Source organism: Nyctereutes procyonoides, unplaced genomic scaffold (genome assembly GCF_905146905.1).
Source record: "Nyctereutes procyonoides isolate TBG_1078 unplaced genomic scaffold, NYPRO_anot_genome, whole genome shotgun sequence".
NCBI classification, from domain to species: domain Eukaryota; kingdom Metazoa; phylum Chordata; class Mammalia; order Carnivora; family Canidae; genus Nyctereutes; species Nyctereutes procyonoides.
The window spans coordinates 63,629,571-63,655,471 of NW_026575146.1; the positions used below are offsets into that span (position 1 = coordinate 63,629,571).

General features: G+C 54.1%; 1 protein-coding gene across 2 annotated transcripts; it reads right to left on the reverse strand.

Moving 5' to 3' along the window:
• Positions 1 to 5,572: 5,572 nt before the first annotated feature.
• On the reverse strand, positions 5,573 to 16,731 carry S1PR3 (sphingosine-1-phosphate receptor 3). 2 transcript variants are annotated; one of them, XM_055310935.1, is made up of 2 exons: positions 16,604 to 16,731; positions 5,573 to 8,806 (listed from the first exon to the last, which is right to left on the reverse strand). In XM_055310935.1, exon 2 carries the CDS (start codon positions 8,717 to 8,719, stop codon positions 7,520 to 7,522), a length of 1,200 nt encoding a protein of 399 aa, XP_055166910.1. In that variant the 5' UTR covers positions 8,720 to 8,806; positions 16,604 to 16,731; the 3' UTR covers positions 5,573 to 7,519. The 2 variants fall into 2 exon arrangements, with proteins under 2 accessions (XP_055166910.1, XP_055166911.1); XM_055310936.1 differs by lacking the exon at positions 16,604 to 16,731 and adding an exon at positions 13,498 to 14,964.
• Between the last annotated feature and the right edge of the window lie 9,170 nt (positions 16,732 to 25,901).

Below are 25,901 nucleotides of genomic sequence, written 5' to 3' on the forward strand. Positions count from 1 at the left end.
GTGGGAGCTCTTGGCTGTGAAGTCACTGGCTAGCACAGTGGTGGTAAGCAGTATAGATCACGTTTCTTTGCATGAGAATCCATTTAGAAAATTAGAAATATTGGGGGGAGATCAAATTTTGTTTTAATTTTAATTCAAAATGTGTACTTTCGAGTTCAGATTCCAGGATTGCTTATAATAACAACATTGCTGTTGGGAAACTGTGCTCCTTCGTAGCCACCGGGGCGGCCTGCAGACCTGGCAGACGGCTGCTGCTCTCTCGCCTGTGTCCCCCACCGTGTGATGTGTGGTGGGGCTCTAGGGGTCACCTCAGCTCCCCCTCAGTGCTGTGTGATGGGCACTATGGGGAGCCTCACTTGCTGGTGGAGAAACTGAGGCACAGTGGGCGGGCAGAGCTGTTGTGCCCCCTGCACGTGTCCGGGCACCGCCGCGTGCCTGCAGCTAGGATTCCCAGGCCAAGACAGGTCTCACCCTGAGCAGCCTGGGGCCCCCCTGCCTAGTCAGACTGCATCTCTGCCAGGGCAGGGCTGCGTATTCCAGGACCTCTGAGTCCCTGGCTACGTACACTGCTCACTGTGGCCTTGGTGGCCTTGGGCCCGCTGCTCCCCAGGGGCCCCTGCCTCTCTGCCCAGACCTCTGGGTGTGCTGGGAGTGTACGGCAGGTCAACATGGGCCCTGGAGACCCCTACCCCCACCGCCACCCCCCTCACCGTCGTGTGTGCATTAGTGGCATTTTCAAGGGCTGTTCTTGCCCCACGAGAGCCTAGGCGTTCCCCGTGGGGCTGCTCCCAGTGGTGCCAGCGAGCTCTGATGCTCAAGGCCCCGAGGCACTCATGTCTGATGGCCGACACGTCCTAACATCTCCCTATTGCGGTCGATCCCAACTCTGTCCCCCCGCCGCCACTCTTGGGCTTTTCATACTTGAGAGGCCACAGGACCCAGGGGCCGCTTTGCTGTGACCTGGGTTTCATTTGAACAACCATATGTTTAGCGCTGTCTCGGGGGCTTGGGAGACTGGGTGGACAGGAGCCCTGGTGCAGGACATTTGGTGTCCCAAGGGGTCATGAGGAGGAAGGCAGCACGGGTGATGCCCCACGAAGGCAGGAGAGACAGAGCCTGTGCCAAGGGCAAGGCCTGGCTTGGGAGGAGTGGGCAGGGCAGCCATTAGGGTGGCCCCCAAGTGCCTGCGCTCCGATGCTCGCCACTGCCTCCTGGCTCCGGCCATCCTGGGCTCCTTAGATGGAGCGCTCCCTTCAGGTGCTGCCCGATGCCTGGTGGCTCCTTCACATAAGTGACATGTACAAACTGATGTCCTGGTCCTTCTTTGCCTGAATGGGTCCCTAGGTGGAGGCATTTCCTGCGAGAAAACAGGCCTTTGTCAGAGCCATGTGGCCACCCGCTTGTTGCTCGGTGTCTCTGGGCGGTGGCCGGCCACCTGCACCCCGCTGCTGTGAGATGGAGCGGGAGGTGCCAGCTAAAGGACAGAAACAGGAAGGACAGGTGCTTCCCAGGATGCTGCATGCACAGGCATGATGGTTCTCTCACTGCCCGCATACGTAGCACACCTGGGGTCCATTTGAGCCCTTCTGTGGGCAGTGTGATAGGCTGATTGGAAAGGGGACGGAGATTGTGGAAATACTGCACTTGGGTCATGGTATGTCACAGACAAATTTTGGTCATGAGTTTTAGGATAATATCTGGCTCTGTAGTGAAACTTTAAAAATGGGTCCTGAGAATGATGAATTGGAAAAAACCACTTTACAGGAAGGTATTGTGAACCTGGGTGTGCCGGGGGCCCCCAGAAGATGATCAGCAAGGGAATGTTAGAGGATTGTGAAGCTGCAGAAGCCCCTTTCAGTGGGGCACCTGAGGCCAGGTGACCCGCTGGAGTGTGGTGACAATTAGGAGCATAGAACTTATTAGGGTCCTTTACAGTTCGCGTATAAAGCTCAGCCCCTGGTAGAGAACGACACATAGCAGTTCCCTCCTCGTTGGGTTCGCATTTATGCTCATTCTTTTTGCAAAATATATAAAGACGGGAGTCCTACATGGACAAGGAAGTGTTTTGGGCTCTTCAGAGACAGACTCCAAGAGGGCAAGTCACCACCATGTAGAAGACTAAGGTCACCAAGGCTCTGAGGGACAGCAGGAGACAGGCCCGGGCACATGTCAGTGCTCACCCAGCAGCGTCTAGCCACTGGCCCATTGCGGGTGGGGAACAGGCCCTGTGCACACCTGAGCTGGGGATCCTGGGCAGAAGGACAGGCCTGTAGGCTAAGCGGGCCTGCAGGCTAAGCGGGTCTGCAAGGGGCCCACAGGCCCCACCCCAGGAGTCTGCGCAGGGCCCGGGAATTTGCATTCCTAGTAAACTGGGCAATGCTGGTGGCAAGTGTGGACTTTGAGGACCACCACCAGGTGCGGTCCCCCGCCAAACTATGGCTTGCCGAGGGCTTCCCCCCCCCGCCCCCCCCCCCCCCGCCAAACTATGGCTGTGTTTTCCCACCACCTCATGTCATGGAGCCCAGAGTCTGTGCTCTGAGTTTTAAAAGTGGAGGATTAATAAGCATTTAAAACTCCATGCAATCACTGCTGGCAGATAAAATGCCATCTGCCAGCCACAATTTATTTATAATGGGGTTTATACATATTTATAAGTTTGCAAGCAACAAATGCACAGTTTTAAAACTGGCACATTTTATAGCAGCCAGGAAAACTGCAATTTTATACCAGGACTTTGAATGTCAATTGCGCACATGCACACATACCTATGCTGATTGTGACGGGTGTGCACCTGTGTGTGTGCACATGCAGCCTGGCCATGAGGCTTGCGCCTCAACACTCCTCCCCGCGCTTCGGTATTTCTCACCAAGAAGGACACGCAGAAAGTTAAACAGATGTGAAGCATTTGGGGACTGCGGGTCCTGGCCCCTGCAGACATGGGGGGTGGGGGGCAGGCTCCTGGATGCTGTAGGATGTGGGACCCACCTGCAAAGGGAGCAGGAGCAGACAGGAGGGCCACGGAGGTGGGGGGCCACTGTGGAGGTGATACAGGGGCAGCAGGGGAAGATGAGGCCAAGAGGGCAACGGTGCAGGAGGAGGGAGACAAGGAGGGTCTGGGGACAAGCAAGTCCAGCCTCACATCCTGCTTCCACCTGGCAGCATGCAGCATGTGTCAGAGGACAGAGAGGAATGACAAGAGGGGCCAGCGTGGAGAAGCTGTCCCCAGCACGTGCACTGGGCGTCAGCGTCTGCCTGGGCACAGCCATGTGCGCTGCCTGGCTTGTAGGCATTTCCGGCCAGCCCCCTCTTGGCCTTGTCTGTGCGTTGGTTCCTGTGTGGCAGGCATGGTGCTGGGCTCCTGGTAGGAAGTGGACATGCACAGGGCGTGACAGTGCGAGAAGCCTGATGGCTGGCGTGGTCAAGTGCAACAGGGCCACGGAGGGAGGCCGGGGCTCCCAGATGGGCCTGGGGAGTCTGCAGGTTTCAGGAGCTGGGAAGCAGGTGGGAGGAAGGCAGGGCAGGGGGTGTGGGGGGTGGGGCGCGGAGAACAAAGGACTCCTTCTGGCTCCTCACCTTCTGGAGGGCTGGGAGGACCATTGTCATTCAGGGAAAGCACCAGACCTCAGGCTTCCACTAGGTCACTTCCTGTGTGGTTGCTTCCCCATGCAACGTAGTGGGGAGAAATCCGCAAGTGGTCCTGTGTGCCACAGCCGACAGCTCGCGCTCACACGGGACATTTCTCCCACAACCAGATTTTCTACCTAAGCAGCCATCAACACAGCAGAAACATCTGTGGGCATATCCATCCCTGAACACTGAATTAGCTTTTTCTGTAATGACCGTGTGTCGGTGGCAAGTGGAATGTTCTCTGCTCATTTGCCTTTTGAATAAAACTCGTTCCAGAATAAATATTGTTAAAAATGAAGTATGTGGATGTTTCTGTGCATTCAGAATTAAACATCTGATGTTAAAAATCCAAGGATTAGGAGGGAACTCCGTGTAGAATTTCACGTGTCACGATGTTTCTTACTCTTTGATGAGTATTTGGATGGCAAAGTTATATCTGCTGATAAATACTATTTGAAAATTTTGTGTTCTGTCTTCCATCAACTTCTGTGGAACAAATAAGGATTGCCGGGAAGGTGTCTGTCCGTCTGGGGATGTTGCTGATTCATCACTTTATTCCGCGTGGATGCTGGGACGGCATTTGGATTCCAGGGAGCGGAATTACCAAACCGATCTCGAGCTTTCCATGTGCCGTTCCGTGCAAGCTGGGGACGCCCAAACTGTGTCTGGGGGACAGAGCAGAGGCTCCACAGCTCGGCGGGGAGGGCGGCGGCTTCCACGGCTTCCTTCCCTCGGCGAACCCACTTCACTCCTTCAGGAAGTGATGCGGCTTCAGTCAGGGCCCCCATGCGCCTGGGGGCGGCCGCCAAGCAGAGGGGCCGCGTGGAGTCCCCCAGGGTCCCCTCCGTCGCCCGGGGCTCGTGTGGGTCATGCCACCCTTGTCCTTCTCACTAGTTAGCAGAAAATGTGCCTTCATTTTGGGGATCATGGTGTGTGCATTTCTGACTCTGTAGCAAACCCTTTGATGTTTTGACTTCGATACGAAGAAACATTTGGGTGTTGAGGTTTTGTCCTCGTGGAGACAATTTTGAAGCATGGACTTGGTGACTCTGAGACGTTTTTATCCCACGCGCCCTGTTCCGTGTCTGTGAAAGGCTCCTTACCAGCGCAGAACCCGCGCCCCCCTCCCCCGGGTCAGGGGTGCAGAGAAGCAGCCGAGATCTCTGGTTCACTGTTTCAATGATCGTCGGTGTAACTGTGAGCAATAAAGGATTGTGTAAAAAGTCTCGTGCGTGGGTGGTGGACCTTGTGTTGCCTCACGAGGGCGGGGAGGGCAGGTCGGGACCTTCCCATAGGGAGTGGGTACCCTGCCATCCCCAGACACCCTGGTCGCCTGCCAAGCTTCACCCTTTGGCCCATGGTGCTGGGGGCGGGGGGGCCTGGCAGCAGCAGAGCTGGCAGGGTGGGGGTCACGGCTACCTGGTGGCCTGGGGCACAGTCCAGGGTGGTGGCAGGCTGTGGACCTCGCCAGGGCTGTGAGATTTCTCCATGAACATCAGACCAGACAAGTTATGGCGAATGCAGGCCTCACTCTGGGATGGACATGCATGTACATGCACATGCACATGGACATGCACACAGACACATGCACTCACAGGCTAGAAGTCTCCCTCTGTCACCTAGGGTGCTGGGCAATGGGCCGCTTCTGACCAACTCCCTCCTGCTGCAAATGGAGCAGAACCAACCATCGGCCAGGACTCGTAATCCCCCCATCCAAGAGCTCATCCCCCTGTAAACACTCGGGCCTACAGAACCTGACACCCCGAAGCTTCCCCTTCCCTGGGCACCAGCTATGCTGGGGTCGGAGGGAAGTGCAGGAGGCACAGTCCCCAGGTTCCCAGGGTGGCTTCAGTCCTGGGGGAATGCCGGCACCATGGGGGAGGCCAGGCCGCCACCCTGCACCCCTGGTGCAGACAAACCCCCCATGCTAACCTCCAGTGACAGGTTTACAAGCAGGCTTTTGGTTTTATTTATTTTTTTTTAAACAAACACACACGGGACACAGTAAAGAGATCTAATGCATATGTTCTACGTGGCTTTGAAACTCAACCCCTCAATGACCCGCAGCTGTTGGCACAGGCTGTACATGCTGCTATTAAAGTCGATCATTTTCTGCATGTATTGAATGCACACGATTACTCCTTTGGGTTTTTCCACTCAGACTGTTTGCAAGTTTTGTGTTCTCGCAATGGGAAGTCGGGATCAAGGAGTAATTGTCACCAATATGAGCACTGAAGACCCAGGAACCCCCAGGGACCCTGAGCTCTGTGGTCACTTCACTCCCTAGGTGAACACGCAGTGCTCCCTGCTGTGTCTTCTTGATGCCTGACTTTTCTAGACATGCTGTCTGACCCGAGAATACACCCCTCTCCAGCGACGTAAAGAAGCCAACAAAAGTGCCACCAATGAGCATCCCCTTCTCTCATCAGTCACAGAAACGAGGGAAGTCTTTGGTCAGGACACGGAGATCCCCCAGGACCCACAGGAATGTGCCTCGGTTGGGAGCATGGGCATCTATCTGATAACACGCAGGAGCCAGCAGTGTCTCCTCCAGACGGTTAACGTGTCAAGGTGTCTCTGGAGTCTTGACTCAGCCGAAATGCCCGGCAAACCAGAAAGCCTCAGGGGCTCTGATGTGAGAGTCCTTTTGAAGGCTGCCTGTTTTGTGTTTGGCCAAGAGCCTGACACGTGAACTCTGTGGGTGTGAGATCTCCACACACGTGTGCACGTCCTCATTGGTGTGTCCTGCAGGTGGGATCCCTGAGGGAAGCTCCTCATGCACAAACACCTCCTGAGGAACCCCCTACATGCGGGGATGGGGATGCAGGGTCAGCTGACCCCATATCGTTACCTACAGCATCACTACATTTCCCGGAAGAGCACACAACTCGGTCCTACTGACCTGGTGCTTCTCTGGCTAGAGGGGACCAGGCTCCAAATAGGACCCAAGTGCAGCCTGTCAGCCTCTCCCAATTCCGTACAAATTTTTCCTCACATCAAACATACCATTCTTCTGGCCAGGGTGTCTGTCCTCCGCTTCTGCCTTCTGGGCTCTTCTGCTTGGCCCAGGGATGGCCTCTGGGAAGCCCCTGGTGGGCTTTTCTGAGATCTGGAGGGTCACCAGTCACATAATGTGGGTAACGGGGCTGGGGGATGTGTTCAAGTCTCTGCAGGGACACAGCCCTGGGGAGAGGCGGGGATGCAGCTCTCAGAGCACTCTCACTCTCCCAGGGTCCTTTGGACACTGTCAGGGTCAGATCCACGCACCTGAGACCCACCCGAGAGCAGCCTTTTTCAAAGCCCGCTGAACACGAGACTCGGTGTCAGTGTGAGGAGATGGGGATGGGCATGTCCGGCTAATTGCCAGCCTCAGCCTTGCTCCTGGTGGTTCAGTCAGGACACCGTGCCACGTCCTGCTGCCTACAGCAGAAACAGGTGTTGTATCCCGATGGTGGTGGACGTCAGAAACCCGAGCGCTGCGTGACACAGAAATGATGAACACGCCAGCATCCACAGTATGCGCGGTCCATGTAGTGTGAAGTTACCAGAAATTGCCATGACATTCAGGGAAGCACACTGCGCATTGCGTGGCCCACGACCTTCCCTCCCGTGGGATTCAGGGGAAGGTGGCAGATTGGAGGTTTGGAAGACTCACGCCAATACGGACAAGGCAGGCAGGCTGTCTACTGTGAAACAGGCCGGCGAGTCCTTGGGTCCCCCTCTTCCTGGGACGTCTACACCACATGGGCCACGCATGGGCAAACAGATTTCCCGAGTGCCAGCTCCAGAACCCCTGGGGGTGACGCATGCAATAAATAAGAACGTGGCTGGGAGCTGAGCGCCTCTTGTCTCATGGACATGTGGGGATGGCCATTCCTGGAGGTGGCCATGCTCACTTGCAGAGGATCCCGTTCTGCAGGGTTTTGTTCCCATCCATGATGCACGGCGAGGCAGCTATCTGGGGAGGGTCCTCCTTGCTCTTCGGTGAGGGGCTGCTGTTGTTGCTGCCACTGGACTTGCTTCTGCTGGGGTCGAGAGCGGGCTGGGTGGGTGAGGAGCGGGCGCCCCAGCGCCGGACCAGGCAGGTGCACACCAGCCGGAAGAAGGCCCGCCGCATCTCCTTGCTGGCCAGCGTGTAGATGACGGGGTTCATGGCCGAGTTCATCACCGCCAGCACAATGAACCACTGGGCCTTGAACAGGATGGCACACTGCTTCACCCTGCAGGCCACGTCGACGAGGAAGAGAATGAAGAGTGGGGACCAGCAGGCGATGAACACACTGACCACGATCACCACGGTTCGCAGCAGGGCCATGGACCGCTCCGAGTTGTGGGGGCTGGCCACCCGGCGGCTGCTGGACTTCACCAGGAAGTAGATGCGCGCGTACAGGATCACGATGGTGACCAGGATGGCTGTGAAGATGCTGATGCAGAAGGCGATGTACCTCTTGGAGTAGAGGGGCAGGATGGTGGAGCAGTCGGGGAGGTTGTGCAGGCAATTCCAGCCCAGGATGGGGAGGGCGCCCAGCAAGAAGGCGATGAGCCAGCACATGCCAATCAGAAGGAAGACGCGGTGCTTCTTGTTGGCATCGTACGGCCTCATTTTGATCATAGTCAAGTGCCGCTCAATCGCAATGGCCAGCAAGCTACAGGTGGACGCCCCGAGGGCCACGAACATGCTGCCCTCCCTTAGGAACCAGAGCGTGGGAGACAGGCTCAGCGTCCTCTTGCCCGACATCAGAATGTTGACCTTGTAGGCGATGCCGGCCAGCAGGTCACAGAGGGCCAAGTTGCCGATAAAGAAGTACATGCGGTTGTGGAACTTATTGTTTTTCCAGATGGCGATGAGAACCATGAGGTTCTCCAGCACGATGAAGCTGCAGATGATCAGGAACAGCACGGTGGTAGGCATGCTGCCCTCGGGGGCCTCCCTCAGCCGGCCCTCCAGCTTGCCCACGTAGTTGTAGTGCTCATGCAGGGTCTCGGTCTCGTTCCCGGGAGAGGGCCTGGCGCGCGGCGGGACGACTGTGGCCATCGCTCGGGCGCGCAGCGGCTCAGCTCCGGATCCCAGCAGAGGGCGCCCTGGGCACATCCATATCCAGAGAACAGGCGCGGGCTCAGGCTTCCGGGGTGGCCCGGGCGGTGGCGGGACCCCAGCCGGGGCGTGCAGAGCAGGGGGCTGCGAAGATAAAAGTGGGGTGCCCAGAGATTACGAGGGCTTAAGACCACCCAGGGGGCAGCCGCAGCACAGCTGGGGGAAGGCAGCTTATGTGAGGGCCCATGGCTCCTCAGGGGCTGAGGTGGCTGCAGGAAGCCACTTGGTGTCTGCACCTGCTGGGAGGGAGGTCGGTGTGTGAGACCCGTGGTCATTCACTCGTACAACAATGACACACAGACCCAAATACACGTCAGTCTGTCAGGGAATCCCAAGGCACTTGGGGGCGCTGACCGTACATCCTCCGCCACAGCACAGGAGCGGCCAAACCATGATTCTCGTTACCCCAAGACAAATGGGATCATCTTGGGACAGCAAAATAGAAGGGAACCAGAATGCCACCCCCGGGGTGGTGAGCCTGGAGCAACATTGTGGGAGCAACATCACCCCGATGGCGTCCCTGGGACCAGGGCCAGACACAGAGTGGGGTCCCAACGGCCTACAGGGGAGGCCTGAGACAGGGCCATGCAGCCACCAAGGGCAGGGCAGTGGGAGGCACGACGGCCCACGGTTCCCTGATGGCAGCAGTGTGGGGAGGGGCAGATGGGCCATGAGCCCATACTTCTACCAAGGGTGATAGAAGGAGAGGCAGGGACAAGCACTTGGCCTCTGGACTTGGCTGAAAACCCAGAACTCAGGTCAGACCGTCTGCGCCCCCGGAACTGAAGCCGTGTGCGTGAGCAGAGAGAAAGGACCCCGCTGGGGGTAGAGGCAGACGGAGAAGGCCCGAAGCCAGGCGCCGGCCCTTGGTGGCCCCGGGTTTAAGCCCCCCTCCCCTCCGATACTTCCCACCCTCACCTGAGGCCACACCCATCACCTGGGACGTCACCATCCCAGCTGAACGTGGCTGCCAGTGGATGCACTGATTTTAAATTACAAACCTCTGTTTAAACATCTACTAATGAGCACATGAGCTCGGCTTAGAACAGCCTGCAGAGTATCCAGTGGTGACTTTTTTTTCTTTCATGATGTTTAAGTCATAGCCCTATGTTGGGTTTGGAAACACACGGGCTCCACACTTGGGGTGTGCTGGGATCTGAGCTCGCTGCCAGATTCGGGTACAGCCCGGGAGGTGCTCGGTCCTGGGAGGATCCCGGGGCACAGTGTGTGTGGCTGCTGTTGGATGAGGAGGAGAGGAGAGTCCGCGGGGCCCTGGCTCCAGGCACCCTTCAGGTCGCTGCCCCACAGGCACTGCTCAGGGCCAGGGGTGCTGTGACACCCTCCCCTCCACCTGGGCTCAGGTTCTCTGAGATCAGGAAAGGCAGCTCTGCTCCTTCTTTGCAGGGACTTCTCCCCACGTGCTGGGGCGCCCAGGCCCTGCCTCCTCCGGAAAGCCCGTGGGCTGTGGCCTGTGCAGGATGCCTGCGAGGTGTGTGCCGGTAGGTGCCCTGGAGGCGCACGGTCAGCTCGGTGGGCAGCTGGCCCACCAGCGCCCCGGCCCCACGCACCTTCCTCTAACCCTGGCCAAGCCTTCTTGCCCCGAGTCAGGCTCCCTCTGCCCGGCCCCTCGAGAGTCAGCCCGGCCCCTCGAGACTTCTCTACTCGCCACTTCTTACGGCAGATCGCAGGCTGTCCTTTAAAGAGCGGGAATAGGGCAGCCCGGTGGCTCAGCGGTTTAGCGCTGCCTTCAGCCCAGGGCGTGATCCTGGAGACCCGGGATCAAGTCCCACATCGGATTCCCTGCATGGAGCCTGCTTCTCCCTCTGCCTATCTGTCTGTCTGTCTGTCTGTCTCTCTCTCTCTCTCTCTCTGTGTGTCTCTCATGAGTAAATGAAATCTTTAAAAAATAAAATAAAATAAAGAGCGGGAATAATGACGCTGCTGACCATCCCGGAGCCCAGCGCCTGGAGCGGCTTGCTTCAGGGTCACACAGGGGCAGAGTGTCCCACGCCTCTCACGGCGCCTGTCTGCTCATGGGAGCCCAACACATGCTCTGCTTGTCTGCTGGTTCCTTATCTGCGAGCTGTGAATGGAGCTGGCACGACCCCCCTCTGCTCGCGGGGCCCTGGGCACAGCACAGCCCAGAGCACAGCCAGCCCCACACAGACAGGGCTGACCGACCCTGCCCTATGAGCATCCTTGTCCATGGAAGAGGCGCAGTACAGAGGCAGGGGCGAGAAGCACATGGCCACCCCACCGACAGTCAGAAGGGAGCAGTGCCCGGAGAATGGCTGTGTTCCAGCCGGTGGAGGGTCGACGTGGCTGCCCCGAGGCCTCCATATGCCCCACATCCACGGGCCACTGTGTCCACAATACCTGCTCCCCTGCCAGGGGCTTCTGTCTTAGGAAGGACGGTGGGCATGTGGTTAACACGGGGTATAATCCTGAGTTAGCACCCGCACAGTCTGAACTGCAGACACACGAGTGTGACCTGAAAGGGTGAGGAAAGTGAATTTTTGGTGAATTCACACCCAGGACGGTGAGAAAGGGCTCCAAGCAGCCACATCTGAAAGGTTTTGAAACCACAGTACAAGTGAACCTCGTCTTCTGGGCCTGCTTCCCCCATGGTGACTCCACGTTGTGGATGCTCCCCCCGTGGCACACACTCTACTCCCATGCTCGTGCCATGAGCACCGACCAAAGGGACGTGTGTCCCCATAAACCCACTGCATCTGGAACCTCTTGGATGTAAAGAGCGAGGACACGCAAGTGAAGGGCTGCACAGACTCCCATCCGTTTCTTTTCCTCCCCACGTGCCAGGTTTTGAAAAAACAAAACAAAAAACGGAGCAGAGCAGAAAAACAAGCCAAAAGTGAAGCCAAGACCCAGCAATACAAGAGCCACAATGAGAATAGTGTAAGATGTGCCAGAGAGCCACCAAAAACATGCATTTTGAGGGTGAATGTTTTTTCCCACTAATGCTTAATTTATCATTTTCCTTGATTAAATATTCATCATTCGAAGAGCCTGTTTTTTTCAGAGCATCTCTTGCTAAATGCTATTCGCTGCATTTTCATAACTGGAAGACATCTGGCTCCCTTTGGAATCTAAAAGCTTATTTTCTTTGGATTATCAACATTAGAACGCGGGCTCCATCCTGAGAGTTACGTGCTGGGCTAAAGGCCAGATTGATTTTGGATGCATCTGAGTGCTGTTATTTGTGGTCAAAAGCATCACAGAGTTCGGGCCCCACCTTTCAGGGGGTGAGGCAGGACCTGGATTTGCGGGAAGAACACTCTCCGCCCTCTCGCCCTCCACCTCGGAGCGCAAGAGCAGGTGGGACACCAGCCCTCCAGGCACATCTGTTCTGCGGAGTGCAGGGCACTGGGGCATCAAGTCCTGGGGAGCCAGCCTGTCCCGCCCCGTCCAGTCACCACCGACCCCTAGAGGGGTCATGGGCTGGGCTTCTCACCCTCTCGAGGGCCATATGTAGCTGTTTCCGACCTTCCCATAGATGGGGTCCCACAGCATCCGACTGTGCTTGGCATCTTTCTGCCAACAGCACGATGCTCCCTTGAGTCCTACAGGGAGGTGCATTTGGATGCTGGCACTTCCTGCTCCCGTCAAGGGATGGATGCCCCAGCCACTCTTGCCTATGGACATAGGGTGGTTTCTGCACATCATTTTCCTAGGAAGCACTGCCGGGCCTGGGTGGGGACATCCTTGTGAGCTTGTACCTGTGCTCCCACGGGGTCGTTTGGCTTTCCGAGCATCGTGGTGGTGTCGGGAATGGGCTCTGACATAGCTGGTCCCTGCAGAGACTGGCCACCTGGACAAGTCCCCACAAGGGCAAGTTTTACACAGTGTGAGTGCTCACGTTTTGCTTTATTTTAAAAGTTAAGCATCTGCGGCTGGCAGTGACCACCATCTGACGTTTCATTTTTAAGACTCCAATCCTGCATAATTTCCCCCCAACAACTGAGAAATAAAGGCTGATGCTGAGGAAGGTGGCAGTGTGCGGGCTCGACCCCGAACATCTTGGAGCGCCAGGCCTGCCCTAGAAGCTGCTGTGCGGCGCGGGCGCTCGGGAGAGGCACCTAGAAGGTAGCTTCACTGTGTGTCACGCCAGCGGGGTTTCTGTCCCTCTGTTCCAAGGGGGTGCATCTGCAGGGAGGGGCAGCCTGGGCCCCCCATGGGTTCCAGATGTGCGCTCTGCACTAGCGATTCACTTTCTCTACACATGACACATGTCAATTTTAAAAATAAACTATAAAAAGAAGGAAATGAAGAAAGTAAAGGGAAATATTTCTGAAAAGCCTGGGGTCTCTCCCTCTCTCTCTCTCTTTCTCTCTCTCCCCATCGTGGTGAACAAGAAAGACAAGAGAAGACAATGACATTTCTCCGGTCAGACGCAGGGTGCTGCTGGTCAAAGGCACGTTTTCCCAGGGAAATCAACTATCCTCCAGACGGAAGTAAAACACCAACCATTTGCCAACCAGCGGATTTCTTGGAAAGCAGTATTTTGTTGTTGTTGTTTATAAGAATTTAGGAAAGAAATAACGGGCTGGTCATTTCGATGCCCCAGGAAATTCCTTCGCTAATGAGTACTTCCTCTTGCCCCCAGATTTTGGAGGTGACCTCGCTGGGCAGTCAGAGGTAGCTCCGGGCAAGAGGCCTTGCATGCACAGCCCCGCAGGCCTGCCCTCTGCTGGGAGCCCAGTCCCGGGGCCCTGGTGAGACCACTGTGAGGAGCAGGCTTCCCACCACCAACTCACCCGGCGGCTTTCCTACAAGTGACTCTCCTCAGCAGGTAGGGCATGGGTGTTCACACACTCCTCGGGAGCTCCGTACCCGGGGTGGGCTGCAGGACCCCCGCACAGGCCCCAGGCTCTGCCTCCGCGCCCACTCTCCCGGGTGCCTGGGCTTGTCCACCATCACAAGGCAACTGGTTTGGATACAAGAGGCCTTAAACTCTGCTCTTCAAGCGGACTTTTCAGACTCTCCCTCCTCCGCTCATCCTAATTAAGAGCACAGGCTGGACTCCTGCCCAGACTGCCATGGGATGAATGAAGGTGTGCGGGAATGAGCTCCTCTGGGCAGGGAAGGGCTTATGCAAACAGGAGACACCTGGCCAAGAAGTCCTAATGGTGGGGTCCCTCCCACCCTTTCCCCGTGCCACAGCGACACAGCAAACGCAGCACACATTGCACCTTGCAGGGTACCATGTCTGGTCCCCATGGAAGCATCTGCCTTTTGAGTGTACACAGAGGGAAGCCGAGGCTCGGGTGTGGGGGTCACTGTCCTTGGTGACACAGCTTGGAGGAGGCGGTGCTGGGCTGGAGATGTGGGTCATCTGATTCCCGTGCACCATGTTAGGGGTCAGCTCTTCTGGAGCGTCCACCCCTCTCAGTGTTCTTCACTTGAAGGTGACAAGAGTGTCACCAGCAGGCTAGCCAAATGCTGGAATGCCAACCTACATGGAAAACCGACACCAGGGAGATGGAGTGGTGTCTGCAGGGCCAAAGAGCCACTCGAACTTGCCCCAGCTCATGGAGACACGGGCAAGCCGGAGCCACCCCCGGCGGGGCCACATTCTCCACTGGGCAGTCTCGTCCCTGGCTCACCTAGCTGGCCTGCCGCCGAGCCTCCTACAGACGCGCAGCTGCAGATCCTCCAAAATAGGAGGAAAGAACACAGAACAGACACTGACCGTGCCCGGCGCTGTCATAACCGTAACTGAAGCACAGGACTCTCGCACCTGGATGGAGTCCACCAAGCACACCCTATTACCTCCGAGAGCTCATGATACATCTCATAAGGCAATTAATGAATTCAGCAGAAAATGGGTGCAAAGAAATCATAAGAAGTGGCTTCAAACTGATAAGACAGGAATGAGGAAGCCATGTGTGAGGGATAAGAAAGGTCCCGGAAAGCACGGCCCACGGCTCCAGCTCCCACCACGGAAGGCCTGAGGGTGCCCCAAGGCCCTGCCCGCTGTGTCAGCACCGGCTCCCAGAACAAAGTCCTGTAGAAGAAAAGGGGGCTTCACTGTAGGGACACTCACAAATATTCAGATGTTGGCATGCTCAGAGTCTCCTTTTTCCACCGTAAAAAAACACACATCCACTGTAGCTATCAAAGTGTCTTCAGGAGGATGGAAAAAAAAAAAAAAAAAAGACACCACAGAGTCAAATCAGTGTCACAATTTCCAGAGAACGGAAAATCAGTCCCCACATTTTGAGAATATTATGAGGCCAACACGGGAGGCTCCTTCTTCAGGAAATGCAAGTTTCTACTATGCACCCATGGTAGAAAATTAGGACAGCCATGCATTTTATGAAATTCAGAAACAAAGACAAAAGCAGCATTTTCAAAGATGAAACTTGTTGAGAAGCCATCCCAGCCGTATCTTTATGGGGTGGGTGGGTGGGTGGGGGAATTGCTCCTAAAGGCTGACCTGTAGTCTCTGGTGTCAGGTGACAGAGCAACCAGACAGGCAGGCCGGATGTGAAGCTCTGCTGACTGAGGAAGCCCAGTGTGTGGTCCTCCTAGGGCCACAGAATTATTCAACCTGAACAGAGCTCTGCATCAGTTCCGAGAAAACTCCTACAGGTCCAGACACTTCCACCAACTCCTCGAGGACAACACACACACCACCACCACCCTCATCACCACGGCCACCGCCAGCCAGGGGCATGGCCACCCTTGTCCGTCACACCCCACAGGACCTAATCCTGCCTTGGGACTTCTAGGAATCACTGGTCTTAACTACGCCCGCAGGATTGCCACTAAAAAAGAAAAGAATGTTGCAAACACGAATGATGAAGATGTGGGTATACAGAGTGGGCTCTGCAACCTCTGACATCCAGACGTGAGCAAGAAGTTCTGGAAGTGCTCAGGGCTCCAGCTGGGGGTGGGTACCATGTGCAGGGTGGACCTTCCGCTTTTGAAAATAATCTTCCAGGAGACCCCGTGTTCATGCCACTCCCTTTTCTTCATCTTCCTAACAAAACGTGTTCCCTTTAAACCCCCAACAAGAAGGCCCTCTCTTACATCTAAATATAAAAACCCACAATGAAACATGTCACCGAGAGTGGCCAGCCCCAGAAGAGAGAGAAAGAGAGAGAGAGAGAGAGAGAGAGAGAGACCGACCATTTGGAGCCGGGGAGGCTGGAAGTGGCAAAGCTAGCGTCCGTCTCCTGCATCAGGCCAAAGAAGGACAAGTCCCGGCCGTTCTCCAGGCTTTGTCTCAGCTGGGAGGACAGCGCCCTGACCTTCCTCCGGAACCTCACAACTGCAAAGTGGGGATGTCACCCTCCGGCCCCGATCCTGACAGCCCTCATTGCCTACTTCCAGAAACAGACGGGAAAGAACGGGACGATGTGGAGAATATCGTTTAAGAGAATGGTTTTCAAAAAAAAAAAAAAAAGAAGAAGAATGGTTTTCCCAGGAGAACGACCGCGGCCACACAGTCCCAGAGCCCCCAGGTCCTCTTCCCCGGAGGACGCGTAACTTTTCAATCGCTCTAGGGATAGGACCCAGGGGACTTCTCTGGAAAGAGCCACTTCTCTTTCCTGCAGGTCCTGGGGATGGGAAGATGACGCTCAGTCTGGACTCCCGGGAGGTGGTTAGAAGGAACCGTCCCCGCGCCCCTGGCTGTGACGCGCTCCCGCGTGCAAAGGGGAACCATCCCGTCTGCCCGGCTGCGGCTGCCGCAGGGGTGGGTGGCCCGGGGCAGGGGCAGGCGGGGACAGGGCGCGGACGGCTCCCGGCCAGGTCGCTGTCACCCGGGGCGGGCTGGACTGTGGGAGAGGTGCTGGCCCCCCCCGGTCCCCCCCCCCCCCCCGCGGACCCCCGGGCCCCCGGCCGGCCGCAGCTCACCGCCGCCTGGGACGCGTCCTCGCGCCGCCCGCATCCTCGAGGCCCTTCCTCCGCTCGCGGCCGGCCGGCGGGGGCGGGTGGCGCGGGGGGCTCTGCCGGGGCGCGACCCGCCACCGCGCGTCCGGGACCCGCCGGCTCAGCCTCTGCGCGCGCACACGCCCGAGCTCAAACTTTTCCAGCGGCGCTGGGGGCGGGGCCCGCGCTCCTCCCGCCGCCCGCAGCTCCCCGGCCCTCCCCGCTCCCGGCCCGCCCTCCCCTGCGGCGCCCCCACCTCCCGGTGCTCCCCCCGCCCGCCGCCCTGCCGGTCCCCAGCGCCCCTCCCCTGACCCCCGCCTCCCCAGCTCGTCCTCTTCTCTCCGCCTCCGTCCCCATCTCCTCTGCAGCCCACCTCCTTCGCCCCTCCCCTCGTCTCCTCCCCCGCCCCGTCCTCCCGCCCCCTGGCCTGCGCTCACCCCCCACTCGCCATTCCTACTCCGCGCCCCGTGCCCTCCTGTCCCCTCCTCAGTGCCCTCAGGGTGCAGCTCGTCCAAGCCCCTGCCCCAGGCAGGCCTCTGGCCCTGGGGTGGGTGAATTCTTGGCAGCGGACCCTGGGGGTCTCAGGACCTGGCCTGTCAGGGGAGGTGGGTGGGATGTAGGTTCCAACTGGCCTGAGGCTAGATCGGGGCCAGGCACCTGCAGTGCTCACAGGAGGGGTTTCCGTGGGTGATGATGATCATCATCATCATCGTTACCATGGCAGTGATCTGGATCATTTCCATTGAAGTTGCTGACCCTTGGCTCCTGGGCTAGTGGCTACTGGCTGGTGAGTGGACTCCTGGCTCCCGGGCTAGCATGTGGCACCCTCCTCAGTCCTGCCCTGGCTGTGGACCCCAGGCGCCCTGCACACACAGTCACCCAGCTCTCAGGGGCTGCTGTCCACAAAGACATTGCACCCTCCTGCCTGGATGAATGAAGTAGTCCAGACGAAGTGCTTCCCCAGAATACCCAAGGAGACAACTAAACTACAGAATTTTCTGTTGGAGAAGGAAAGTGAAGGCCAGGTGAACAAACAGCAACCAACCCTGGAAACTCCTAGGACGGGGGTTGGGGGGGGGGGAGTAGGGGGAGGAGGGAAGCTGAGGCTTGTTACCTACCCAAGGGTGCACCTCCCTGGGCAGACAGGATCCGGGCCAGGGGTCCCAGGAGGGAGGAGGGAGGATGTGGGAAAGGGTCTCCCTCAGGTTCCTGTCCCAGATCTGGGGGCTCCCTGCTCCCTGGGAAGGAGTCCTGTCCCACCTTCCTCCACAGCTGAGAGCAAATGCTTATTTGGGGCGGGTTTGAGCCCTAATGGCGCCTGGCATGTTTTGCACTTGGCTGGCTTTTGTGTGTTTTCCCCACTGAGAAACACGAGCCCTGGACTATGTGAGCTGGAGTGCTTGCAGTGTTCTGGCCTCCCCTTGGGGCTCAGAGGACCGCTGACCCTGCCCTGTCCTTGCTGCCACTTAATCCAGTCAGCCTGACCTGCTGGAAGCCCCGTCTGCAGGGAGGCCTTCCAAACTGACTCAGCGTGTCTTGTGCAAGCCCTGGGAAACCACTTCATCCCAAACTGCAAGTGGGAGGGTGCTTGCCCCCTTCAGCTTCAAGCCAAGCAAAGGGAAATAGATAGCTGCTGCTTTGGCCACCCACCAGAGCCAGGGGACAGTACAGCGTCCTGGCCTCCATGTCTACACCTGACCGGTCAGTCGGGTCATCCATAATTCTTTCAACTAGTTGCTTTGTGCAATGTAAAATTAACTACTGGTGACTGCCTGAAGTTCACTGTGATTGGCGCCCTGTCTTCATTCACTGGAGAGGTTCTGAAATCCAGACTGAACAGGGCGACCTGAGGTCTGGGGATGCCTCCAAAACCAGCCTCAGAACAGGACTCTGGGAACACTAAAACACAATAGGACTTTTTATGCAGGTGCCCCAAGGGAGACATGAGGATCGAGGATCGGACATAGAGGCATTCTTGAAAATCCTTTTACAAAAACACTTCTTTCCCCCAAAGATTCTCCTCATGAGTGCTCTCCCCACAACAGCCCTCTCAATGAAGCAGGGTCCCACCCCTCCTTCTCCTCTCTCCCTGGGCTTTCAAGCTCAGATGCTGGGCTCTGAGCCCCTAAAGACCATATTTTCTCCCTACTTCTCTCTAGGAGACCAGGCCTCCCTCCTGATGAGTCTGTTGGATAAAAGTCTCCCCCTCTGCCTCCCTGATTGATTAACCAAGGAAAGCTCTTTGTAGATGCCAGCTCTTAAATGTAGAAGGAATGGAGGAACTAGGAGCTCCGAATTCTTCCCGCAATGAATAACTGTGTAGGACGAGGCAGCGTGAAACTGTGTCGATCACACAGTGCTACCTGGGAAGGAAAAAATATTCTCCACTTCCACCGGAGACATCTGTCAGCACCTTCACGGGGACTCAAACTCTGCATCACTGGGCTGAACCGGCCCCACCTCCGGGGATGCAAAATCCAGCCCATGAAACCACTGAAACCACCGAGGCTGTGTTCCTACTAAAAACACTTCACTTGAACCAAAGGCCAAGCCTGTAGCTCTCACTTCCAGTTTGCAGGAAGGAGAAGGGATAGAGCTGCTGGGCCACCACACTGGGAGAGAGGACCAGACGGGTGCAGAGGGCCAGGTGGTTGACATCCCTCCAACAGATCAACGTCCTGAAAAGGGTGGGATTGGTTCTTGTACAAAAACAGCCAAAAAGAAGCAGCATTTCTGACGACCAGCATGGACCTGACAAACTAGGAGGACATCTCAGAATGGAGGGAGTGTTCAATGATGTCATGGGCTCACTGGGAGTGTGAATTGGTCATGACAACAGCACGATGCTCGTCTGGAAGAACGGCCTTATTTCTGGGAGAACTATTGAGGATAAAATATCTCGATGTCTAAAATTTGTTTTTAGATGACTCAGCAAAACAATACAGCTCACGAAGTTGGTGGGACAAAACCAGTGGTTGGAGGCAGGTGGGGACAGGGTGAGGAGTTGTGCATGTGCTCCCCTTCTCTGGATGTTTGAAAGTTTTCCATAATAAGAGGTTGGAGAAAAACAAAATGTCAGATACTGAATACTTTAAAAATGTATCCACTTCTGTTCTCAGGCTGTCAAATCAAGTCGAGGCCTATAGGAATAAAATGAAAAGATAGCATGATTTATATGTGAACGCTTCTGAAAAACCATCTGGTCCCAAACTTGACTATCATTTGAACAAATGAGTTACATATTATGACACATAAGTAATACATGTTGTTTATAATTTTACAAAAAGATAGACATTTGCTGACTGAGCACTGTGGCGCCTACAGCCCCGCCAGCAGGTGCAGGGAGGTTGGAGGTCTCTGACTCTCTGGGATACCGTCCCCCACAGAGCCAAGATGCCCCAGGAGTGGATTTGCAGCAGCTGAGCCGCCGCCAAGGTCGGACACCTGGTCCCCGAGATGCACCCCCTTGCTGCCTCCCCTCCGGGCCTCTGCCTCCCTATCCTGGATGCTTTTCCCAGTCCCCAGGATCAGAATAAGTGGGCACTATACCCACTCTTAGCTCTGCTTTGGCTCTTATCTTGAGGAAAGGTTGCACACCACCTTTCTCCGTTACTGGAGGCCACTGCTCAGGCCTGCTCGGGATGGAGCCCAGGGGAGGCCAGGGGGCAGCTGAGGGAGCCACAAGAAAGGGTGCCCCGTAGGAAGAAAGGGGCCACCTCTGTCCCACAGATTGCCCACACGGAAGTCGTTCACACAGCACCGGGAGAAATGGCGGTCACGCATCAAGCCGGGGACGGATTTGCAGGACCGAAGTTGGCCTTTTGTACAATAATCCCGAGTGGGCCCAAGTGAAGCCTCTGACTGGCTGTACTGCTGCACAATACACATTCACTCGCTGACAGACACCTGCCAAGGGTAAGCCGCACAGCTTTAACCGTGACTTCCAAGTACCATCTTGCGTGTCTGTGCCCCCTGCCTCCTGCCGTCTGCACGGCGCTATCAACCAGGAGACCACAGAGATGCCAGGAATTGTTCTGGTCACATTTCTTATTTTGTAAGGGCACCTAGCCAGTGTGTACGTGTTCCTGTAAGTGTGTGACATGTGTGCATGTGTGTGTGGGGTTATATGTGTGCACATATGTGTGTGTGTGCTGCAGAGGGTCTGAACCATGAAGGAGGTAATGGGTCCCGCTCTCCACAGAACATGAACACATGGACCCTCCAATAAAATATAAAATAAATATTTGGTCTTTGTTTCTTTTTTGGCCCAGAGCTCCTAAAATCCTTGAATTTGTTTATTTTTGAATGTTAACGGGATGGCTGGTGGCTTGGGGCCCAGACAACTCCAGGATGGGGGCCAGTTGACAGAGGCACCGACAGTGTGATCGCAGGGTGGGCACTTCCAGCCTGTTCCCGAATCTCCGGGGAGGTTTGGAGAGATCCCGGGTGGGGATCCCAGGTGGGTGGACATGTCTACGAGCTGGGAGGGAGACGCACCTAGAGAGGGCATTGGGCTCTGGGCCACTTCCCCTCCCCCTGCCCGTGCATCTCTTCCATGTAGCTGTTCCTGAATTGTGGCCCTTATAATAAACCAGAGACATAAGTAAAGTGTGATCCTGAGTTCTGGAAGTTGTTGGAGCAAGCAACCAAACCTGAAGTGGGTGTGGGAACCTCCGAATTTGTGGTCGGCTGGGCAGCCGGAGCGGATGGGGAAATCTGAGCTTGGCCTGGGGTGGTGGGGAGGGGCTGGTGTGTCTGTGTTTTCCATAGTCTGAGAGCCAGAGAGGAAAGGACAGGCTGGGGGATGGGGGCACCTTTGATTCGGTCCCTCGTCCTGAGAGCTGTCTGATGGCTGGCAGTGAGGCCTGCATCCGAACCCCACAGCCCGGGAGCTCTGTCTTCAGCAGCCCTGGTGCTAACAGGACTCAGTGCTCTCTGTCCAAAACAAGGGCCTTTCACAGGGGCCTTTCCCCACCTGGGAAACTGGTGGGGCTGGCTTGCCGGAGCAGTGCCCTGGGCTTAGGAAGACTGTTTATACATACCGTCTGCAGTGTAATTCAACAGAAACGCCTGGTGTTTATCCAGGCGCTCACAGAGCTTGCAGGGGATGCGGCCGTTGTGCGGAAACCTGTCTGCCCTCCGCTTGGACCGGTTCTGTATATTCCACCCGTGCTCCTGGCTTTTTGAACAAGTGTCTGCAACATCGCTGAACAACTTTGCTTTTTCTTGGCTGAGGGAAGCTTTGCTTGGGGGTGGGGGTGGGGAGACAGGGTGACCATGGAAAGCAACAGGAATTTCCTCACTCCAACATCAAAGGCCTGTGGGTTTTGAGCAGGAGGGACAGGAGGAGCTTGGAGGGGATCACTAGAGCTGAGACCAGCGCTCACTGACCTGGGGCTCACTGCTGCCCGCACTGTCCGAGAGCTTCACACAGGCCCACTCCTTAACGACGCTGTGACATCAACACCGTTGATCATCCTGTTTTTCAGAGGAACAAACCAAGGCACAGAGATGATCCTACATTCACCCCAAGTCGCACAGCTGGTAAGTGGCAGAGTTGGAATGTCCCATCCATTTGGAGTTCCTTACTCTTAGTTGGCTCTTTGGAGGTTGCCCCCCTCCTGAAAAGCATTAGACTGAATTTTGTGCACAACCAACCTGTGGAGTGGCCCAGGAACGGCTCCCTCCACCACTCAGGTGGAGCTGGAAGGCAAGAAGGGCAGGAGGATGGACACTATCCACAGACCCTCATCTGGCCAGCTCCCACAACTGCTCTCTCAGTTTAGGACTATGAGCAGCTGGGTTGGGGAGCCAAGATGGTAACCTACCCTTACCGACAGCGCCTGTTCCAGCCCGTGAAGACAGCTTGTGCAGGCTGGAGCACTGTGGTGGGTGGAAGAATGAGGAATCTTGCTTCTACCATCATTCTTTTTTTTTTTTTAACATTTTATTTATTCATTCATGAGAGACACACACACAGAGAGAGGCAGAGACTCAGGCAGAGGGAGAAGCAGGCTCCAAGCAGGGAACCCGACATGGGACTCCATCCCAGGTCTCCAGGATTACACCCCAGGCTGAAGGCGGCACTAAACCACTGAGCCACCCGGGCTGGCCCATTGTTATTTCTTAATCAAGAAACTTGAGTTTCTGAGAGTCAGAGTCTCCATTTGGAAAACGGTACACTGTGCCATCTTCAATGGGTGAAATGTTAACTATCTGGGTATTTAAATGGATCATAGAAGTTCTACAACTTTCTATAAGATGCACGTGTGTGAAAAGCTTTCCTTCCATATTAATTTAATTGAAACCATGCAGTAACCTTTCTCCTTGATTAAAAAATGTTTTACTTACTTATTTATTTTTAGTAGGCTCCCTGTCCAGCAACGAGTCCAACATGGGGCTTGAATTCATGACCCTGAGTTTTTTTTTTTAAGATTTTATTTATTTATCCATGAGAGACACAGAGAGAGGCAGAGACACAGGCAGAGGAAGAAGCAGGCTCCACACAAGGAACCCCATGAGGGACTTAATCCCAGGACTCTGGGATCACGACCTGAGCCGAAGGCAGATGCTCCACCGCTGAGCCACCCAGGCACCCCTACAAAAATGTCTTAAAAAGCTGAGTTTAGGAAAGAGAAAAAGTCTCAAATCAATAGTCTAAACTCTCAAATCATGAAACAAGATAGAGGAGCAAAATAAACCCAAAACAACAATAAAAAGGATAAAAGAAAGATAAGAGTAGAAATTAATTAAATTAAAACAGAGAAAACAAATCAATGAAACAAAAGGTGATTCCTTGAAAGATGAGTAAATTGACAAACTTTTGCAAGACCAAGAAAAGAAGGGATTAAACAGAAGTGCATATTGGGGATAAAGCTGAGACTGTCACTACCCATCCTGAGGGCTCATAAGGATAATAAGGAAAAGGTATGTACAACTCTACACATGTACATTTGACAACTAAGATATAAAAGGCCAATTCCTTGAAAAGTACACATTTCTACAATTCTTCAAATATGAAAATAATAATTTGAGAAATGGAATTCATGATTGCTGAGTTCCCCAAAAAAGAAATCTTCCAACTCAGATGGTTTCACTGAAAAATTCTACTACACCATATAAAAAAGGATTAACACTGTCACTAACAATCTCTTTCAGAAAACAAAAGCACTTTCCAAATCATTTTATAAAGCAAGAATTATCCTATGCTAAAACCAGGCAAAGATCGTACAAAAAAAGACCACAGGCCAATATTCCTCATGAATACAGAGACATACATTCCTAATGTATGTAGGAATGTAATAACATTCCTAATTCTAGCAAGTAGAATTCAGCAATATATGGAAGTAAAGATTACTGAGACCAAGTTGAATTCATTACAGGAATGGGATGCAGGTTTAAGATTTAAAAATCAAGCAATACAATCCATGATATAAATAAAGAAGAAAAAACATATGATTGTATCAATTGTATTATTGACATACATACATATTGATTGTATCAAATCAGATTGTATCTAATTTATAAGAATATTATAAAATGGAGAAAACCTAAATTAGCATCCACTTATAATAAAATTCTCAAAAAACTAGGAGTAGAGTCAATCCTCCTGAATTTGATAAAGAGCATCTATAGAAAACCTATGGCTGACATCGCACCTGATGGACGATTGAAAGCTTTCCTCTAAGATCAGGAACAAGACAAAGTGCCCACCTTCACCATTCTTAATCAATAGGGTCCTAGAAATCTAGCTAGCACAATAAGGAAAAGAAAGGAAATAAAAGGCATATAGATAAGAAAGGAAAAAATAAAAGTGTCCCTATTTGCAGATGACATAATGGTCTTTCTAAAAAATCCTAGGAAATCAGGGCACCTGGCGGGCTCAGTGGTTGAGCATCTGCCTTTGGCTCAGGGTGTGATCCTGGGGTCCTGGGATCGAGTCCCACATCAGGCTCTGATCTGCTTCTCCCTCTGGCTCTGTCTCTGCCTCTTTCTCTGTGTGTCTCTCATGAATAAATTTTTTAAAATCTTTTTAAAAAATCCTAAGGAATCTATGAAAATTCACAAATAAAAAATTCCTAGAGCTAATAAACAAGGCTGCAGGATGCAAGATTAACTTATAAAAATTGATTGTTTTTTTATATACTAGTAATGAACATACAGAAACTGAAATGAAAAGTACAGTACAACTTACAGTCACTAAAAATAATGAAATTCTTAGATGCAAATCTAACAAAACATGCACAGAACTTACATACTGAAGACTACAAAGTGCTGAAGAGAGAAATCAAAGATCTCAATGAATGGAAAGACATACCATGTTCATGGATTAGAAGACCCAACATAATAAAAGACTCAATTCTCCAAAAGTAATAAACATGTTTAACACAATTTCTAACAAAAATCCCAGTAATTTTTTTTTTGGAGAAATAACCAAAATTGTTCTAAGTTATTCAAAATATTCTAAATGATTCTATTTATATGGAAAAGCAAAGGACCTAGGATTACTAAATCAATTCTGAAAACAATAAAACAGGACAGTCACTTTACCAGATTTCAAGACTTATTATATAATCACATTAATCAAGACTGTCGTGTTGGCAGGAGAGACATTAAAATCAATAGAACAGAACAGAGAACCCAGAAATAACCCCACATAGGTATGGTCAATTGATATTTGACAGATATTTGCAAAAGCAAGTCAGTGAAGGAATGATTATCTTTTCTACAAGTGATGTTAAAGTGATTGATTATCCATAAGCAAAAAATGTGCCTGAACATTTATAAGATAACATAGGAGAGCGTCTCTGGGCCCGGGACCTGGTGAAGAGTTCCTACACATGACAGCAAGGCAGGATCCATAAAACACCAAGACACTGGACTGTTCTACAGAACAGATACAACACACAGGCTGCAGCTGAGGAGGGCTGGGTGGTGGGCTCCAAGCCCAGAGGATGTGCGCCCTCTCAGCATTATGCACAATTAGAAATGCCTGGAGGGCATGAGGGCAAAGTGGCGAGAAGGGTCACACCTCTCAGTGGTCAGGCTAAGGCTTTGCAGCTGTCCTGGCAAGGGCGTCAGGGCCTTTGCAGGCTTCGAAGCAGAAGCGTGTCCTGACCCAGTGGGCCTGTGAGCACACAAATTGGCCATGCTGTTCTGCTCTTTGGGTGCTCTGCCTCGAAGGTGAAGGAAGGCAGAGGTCTGGAGCGGGGGCTGTTCTGGGCTGGTTGCCAGGTGCTGCCAGAACCTGCATTTCAGAATCACTGGGAATGTCAGAGAGGCT